Here is a 6,292-nt window from a genome sequence, read left to right as displayed (position 1 = left end):
GAAAAATCCCACATAAAACTTGGTATATCATGTTACCCAACTCTAAATGTCTTAACATGAGAGTCGCACCCGCTTAGATATGTCATGAGCGCAAAAGGGAGCGCTGTGTTTGAAGAAGGCTGTGATGTTTCTTAGAAATATTTTATACAGATTTTTTTTTAATCTTTCAGTATTAAAATGTGATGAGGACATTATGTACTTGTTTCAGAAGAAAGATTTACTTAAAAAAAAACATTGTTAAAATGAGCAGCAACACGACTGTTTCAAGCGCAAAGCAGCAATTAACAACCCCCACCCGCCCATTATCAAACATTGTTTTGGAATTTAATGTATTATTGAACAGATAATCGACATTATTTGCCATTTGTTTTATCGTAAGAGGTAGCTAAATATTGATACACGCGTTTGATTTGTTAACATCAATAATAAACCTAAGACTATTTCAACATTTCCAATTGTAATATATATTGCTCTAAATATTTCTATTAAATTACGCTAATAACGTAAAACTAAAAAATAAATTTCATTTCTAAGTCCACGCTTTAGCTTCCGTTTAATTTTAGATTATTTTCTTTTGCAATTGATGGCGGGAGTCAGTGAAACAAGAACTGCCCGCCCTAGTTTTATAACCTATGTGAATTTCTTTAAAAAAAAATTTTAAAGAAAAAACTCAAATTTTCCTTGTAGCATTGACAAACATAATATTCCCCAACTCACTTTCCGTTATTCGTATTTAAAAGAACCAATGCAATGAAACTAAACCATTGCTTCTCAAAGTGGGCGGTATCGCTACTCCCTGGATATGCGGTGGGAAATTTTATATTAGCCTTGAAGGCAAAGAGGGTGATAGAAGAAGCATTTTAAATTACCCTATTTAATTTTTTTTTTTTTTTTTGCATGCGAATCACCTGTCTGTTTTAGGAGCCGAAATATTTGCACTTTCGATATTGATACGACTTACGCGATGAACGTAACGGCAGTAATTTTTTTGTTGGAGATATAATTCAGTTGAACTCTAGCAAAGCGGGCATTGAAAAATGTCTAAAATAAAGGGAGCAATAAGGTTTAATAAGCATTGCTTTAAACAGAGACAAAATATAGAATCCTGGAGACAATCATTTGCATTTAGCGCTCAAGTATAAATGTCAGTTTCCTAATATCTAGTAAGTTGTGTTTAGAGTGTTTAAAAAGCTTTAAGACACGAATTCTGTTGCTTTAGATAGCAAAACACTGGAAGGTAAGGTGAGGTGCCAGGGTTACACAGAATTTCATGTCAATTTAGATAACCTATATACCAACATTTACATGCCAAGATCTGCAACAATTCCCATTCGAACATTGTAAACTAAATGTAATTGAAGCTGGTGGATATTCTGACATTGTTAGTGGGAGTCATATTTCCGGTGGACAAGTAACGAGGAGTACGGGACTGGAGCAACTTAAAGCCAGGGACAAGCAATGCAAATGAATTTAGGTCCCTGAGCAAGATATTTTAGATGGAGGTACTTCTTTGGCATTTCAGATTTGTAAATTAAACTTGTGCATTTCCTAAAAGACTGAGTTTAAGAAACATTTTGGTTCATGAGAAATATGAATAGAGAAATTATAGACAATATATTACAGAGCGCACGTCTGTATCGCTAGTCCAGTCTTCGTTCCTTATGAAATTTAATCCCCAATAAATTAAAATGGTGACAATGCTGACACTATGAAAAAGTTGTATGTGAAGTGTCTGGCGTAATTTTTGCCGGGTTGAGTAGTCAAATATAAAAACGTGACACCCGAGAGAAAGTAGGGGAGGGGGAAGAGCATATATAAATATATATCGGGCAACTGAATTGTCTATACTAGCAGAAAACCGCCCGGAGGTAGGTCTTCTGCTAATCTCTTGATAATATTTTCACGTTGTGCTCACTTGCTTAGTAAATATTGCTTTATTTTATCAGTCACTTTTTCTAAAACAAATATCACGGTAGTCCAACAACAGAGGGAAAGGCAGTTTGTCAGGTTTTACCTTCCCTCAAAGCGGAGATTTCAATTCAACAGCCCATCTGTCAGCTGTGTGCGCGCGCACGCGTGAGAGCGAGAGAACATTGCAGACAGTGTAAGAAACAAACATGAAAAAAAAAAATCGTATAAATAAAAGGGCATTACTACAGATGTATACGCCCCTGACTTTGCCTCATAACATCCAGAAAAATAGATACTTTAAAATTTTCTACAAATACGGCTTAGGCGTTATGGCTTCAGAGTATATAGGAATTTACGGGAAAGAATTTGAGAGTGGACGGAGAAAGGTTTCAGAAAATTCAGACCGGACTTTTTTCCTTCTCGTAACTTTCAGGAAGATGGGCATCTTTTAATGAAAATTTACACAAATCCCTTTCAAACAGCATAGATCACGATTATAAAGAAATTTGTGGGGATATTTTTTTTCGGGATTTTTTTTTTTAAACCATAGCCTTCGAAAATGGGGTTGGGTCATCTTTGTACGAATTAGTTTTGAAAATGCTTTTTCACACCCTACTTCCTCATCCCACTTCAGACCAATTTTTTTCTTTGCACTCCAAAACAATGGGAAGAGCATTTTCGGTACAAAAAATTTCCAGAGAGAAAAGGATTTAAGGGTGATTTGGCTGTTTCTAGCACATCCAACGACAACCCTCATTTCTTTAACACTTTTGTATATAGACTGTCATGTACTAAAGAACGGCAGACCGGAAGAAATAAGGCCGCGGGCTACAGAATGCCCATCTCTTATATAAATAGCTATTGTATTATGTCGTCCCAAAATTAAAGAAAGGAAAATTACAATCTCTAAAATATAACGCCAAATTTGTTACCAGCCAAAAATGTCAGATTCGAAATCAAGTTCAAATCAGACAGTCAAAAGGTGGGAATATTGACATAATACCAGAAATGGGTTCAGTTATAGCCCTCCTTTAACGCACCAATATTGCACCTAGCTGAAAACGACACTAGAAAATTACCTAAACGTTTTTATGGCTTATTTAGCTTTGTCCAGAATGTATCGCATCGAGATTTGAAACCTTTTACTGAAGGCTTGCATAAATCCAGAGGAGGCTGGGCCTTTTAAAATGCTTACTTCGATAGCTTAATGCCAATATAATCATTTGTAGCAAATGCTCTACAAGAATTAGAAAAAGTTTTATATTAAAGAGCAATATATTCTCAGAGACAACAGTAAAGAAAATTCTCGAACACAAAGAAATTCTAATTAAAAATAGGTTGAAATAAAAACAGAATCAGTTTAGTCACTCAATTACAAGTTTATACATAGCAGGAAAAAAAATGAAAAAAATTCAAATCACTTTTAAAAGTTTAAAATTCATGCAAGAAGACAATGGAAAGAAAGCCATTTTTCAGATATTACAAGGTTTAGTTAAAACAAATTTAGCTCTTCCCTATCTAAAACTTTCCTGTAGTAAACTAATACTTAAAAAAGTTGTCCTATATGTATATATTTACAATATATATTTTTTATTTTATTCAGCAAAATTATACAGACGGTACATAAAATATTTTTGAATTTTAGACGTGACTAAAAATTAAGTCCTCAAATTTGACATGTAACGATCGAAGAGTTTTTATTTTTATTTTTAATCCAATTAATGCCAATGCTTTTAAAAAAAGCATTCTACTCATTTTCTGAAATTCAGTAACATTAAAATTTAAATTAGGTTTCCACCGAGTGTGAAGACATTGTGTAGTTGCATTTCAAAAGGTTAAATTCTTGAAAGTTCAGTTGACTGTAAAGCAACGACAAAGTTAATGCAGATAGTTAGCGAAAATAAACAAACGTCAGTAATTTCAAGCATAGCCCATGGTAGCTGAGAATAAATTGGTGTTGTCCAACTCGAACGATTTCTCACGCGTATTCTGTTGCAATACCATTTCAGCTTCACGAACTTTTTCTCGCAGCACATTGGGGGACTCAATTAAGTGAATAATATCGGAAGAGTCTAGTTCAAGAAGCATACCAGTAATTTTCTGGGCCATTATATCGTTTATTTTCTTGACTTCAGGAAACAAACGCTCTCCCAAGAAATGCTTTTGTTCCTGAGGAGAGACGGCAGAAAGGCTATCCAGAGATTTTTCAGTAAACTCCGGTTTTGTTTGCTGTACACTCGGTATTTGAAATAGATTGGTTAACTGTGTGGGAACCTTGAATTGTTGAGGGATTGGATTGATCGTATGATGCAATAAAGACGCATTGTGCAAGTGGTGTGGCATAGCTAGTGCCTCCATGTTACGAGCATGAGTACTATTATCGTACAATGGGCGCGTGTTCATAAAGCTTGGACCACTCCCGCTGAAGGACGGCGAGATATTTTGTCTGTAGCCAGTTGGTTGACCAGTAAAAGGGCGAGTATTCTGACTATTTCTCAGCTTCAAATGATTTGTTGGTAGCCTGTTGTAATTTACTTGGTTTGGAATCTGATGTATCAATGGCGATTGCCAACGTGACACGTTGCCGATATGCATTTGAGATGGGTAAGAGGTGCGACTGGGAAGTGTCGGCAAATAGTAGCTTGCAGTAACTGGTGGAATAATCGAATGAGTATCAGGAACAGAATCCTTCAGATTATTTATGTTTTTCTTACGTTCATCTTTGCTTTGAGCAAAGGTAACGAACAATGGTTTCTGCAGTACAATGCGACCATTCATTTCTTTTATGGCTTTATCTGCAGCTTCTTGTTGGTCAAAGCAAACAAACCCAAAACCCTTTGAGCGACCATTTTGCATCATTACACGGGCACTGCTAATATCGCCATATTTGCTAAATTCTTGGTACAATCGTTCATCATCAAAATCCTCATCAAGGTTTTTCACATAAAGATTAAATCCAGAATACCGAAATTTTTCTTCTGTTTTGGGGATATCAAATTTCTCTTTTAGCATTTTTTTGCGTTCTTCTATCTTTTGAGCGCGACCGATAAATAATGTTCTTCCATTTAACTCAAGACCATCTAATTCTTTGACAGCCCTTTCAGCATCGTCGGCTTTTTCGAAACTAACAAATCCAAAGCCTCTAGGTTGACCTTGTTCATCTGTCATTACTTTGACGCTCACAATATCGCCGAACTTTGAGAAGATATTTTTCAAGCCTTCATCGTCCAAATCTGTTCCGAAATTTTTTATATAAACATTACTAAACTTGTATTTTTCTTTCAAACGATCTTTCTTGGGAATAAATTTTGCCACATAAACTGTCTTTCCGTTGAGTAACATGCCATTGACTTTGTTAATGGCCTCTTCTGCTGCCTTTTCTTCTTCGAAATGAACAAACCCATAACCTTTTGAACCAGTTTCATCAGAAATTATTTTACAAGACAGAATACAACCGAATGCTGAAAAAGTGTCAAGTAGAGATTTATTGTCGATACTGGAGTCAAGATTTTTAATAAAAACGTTACCCTTACCAGACCTACGAAGGGATGGGTCTCTTTGTGACCACATTAAACGCATTGGTCGGCCAAGAATTGCTTCGAAATTCAATGTATCCAATGCTTTTTCAGCGTCCAAATAATTTTGAAAGTTGACATAAGCATAACCGAGAGACTTCTTAGTTAGCACGTTTCGACAGACACGAATAGATTCAATTGGTCCAATTTTCACGAACTTGTCATAAAGTTGAGATTCTGTTACCTCTGGATGTAAGTCACCAACATACAGTGACACTTTAAGTAAATTCAATTCGCTCATTGTTAGAGTGTCACTACGAACTTTTTTCACTGACAGATATCTACGCACCGGGAGCGCTTGGTTCTCTTTCAACGTAAGTGCCGACCTGGTTCAAGCAAACGTAAGACCAGGTTTTAAAAAAAACAACAACCAATCAAAAGATGTTATACAGCTGAAGATTCATGACGTCACGGCTCTTTGTTTTAAATGCCCTAATCTGGCGAATAAACTTTATTTGAATTTGTTCAGTCAGTATATTCAGACGTTGTCTGGGATCTATTTTAAAACGGGGGCCACATTTTTCATTAATGTTTTACGTAGTGTTTTTGGTACGGAAAGACTTTCAAACTTCGTATACTTATCTATTTTGTGTTATAGAACAGAAAAATATTTTTGTATTCGAATTTATTTCATGTAAAAAATTGTCTTATTTCGATAATTTCAACCAATCACTTACAAGTATTCAGTTGTTTACATTTACTCCTTTGGCTGATTAAGCGATGTAAAGCGTATTTAATCTCCATACTTTCGTTTTATTTGCTTTTTTCATTTTAAATTTGCTTTAACCCTAACCCTAGGGTTAGGG

At 35.4% G+C, this 6,292-nt stretch overlaps 2 protein-coding genes across 4 annotated transcripts in view; both read right to left on the bottom strand.

The window, feature by feature from the left end:
- LOC106874115 (uncharacterized) overlaps nucleotides 1-6,292 on the bottom strand; it is a 154,795-nt gene that overhangs the window by 63,826 nt on the left and 84,677 nt on the right. The window lies entirely within an intron of this gene.
- LOC106874107 (polyadenylate-binding protein 4-like) lies at nucleotides 2,191-5,840 on the bottom strand. The gene has a single exon (XM_014921714.2). It carries the CDS (start codon nucleotides 5,725-5,727, stop codon nucleotides 3,832-3,834), a length of 1,896 nt encoding a protein of 631 aa, XP_014777200.1. The 5' UTR covers nucleotides 5,728-5,840; the 3' UTR covers nucleotides 2,191-3,831.

This window comes from Octopus bimaculoides, chromosome 10, assembly GCF_001194135.2.
Source record: "Octopus bimaculoides isolate UCB-OBI-ISO-001 chromosome 10, ASM119413v2, whole genome shotgun sequence".
Classification (NCBI taxonomy): domain Eukaryota; kingdom Metazoa; phylum Mollusca; class Cephalopoda; order Octopoda; family Octopodidae; genus Octopus; species Octopus bimaculoides.
This window is presented reverse-complemented; position numbering and strand designations above follow the sequence as displayed.

Bases quoted from the DNA above. Each gene is read 5' to 3' on its own strand.
- LOC106874107 (XM_014921714.2), bottom strand. From the start codon at position 5,727: ATGAGCGAATTGAATTTACTTAAAGTGTCACTGTATGTTGGTGACTTA.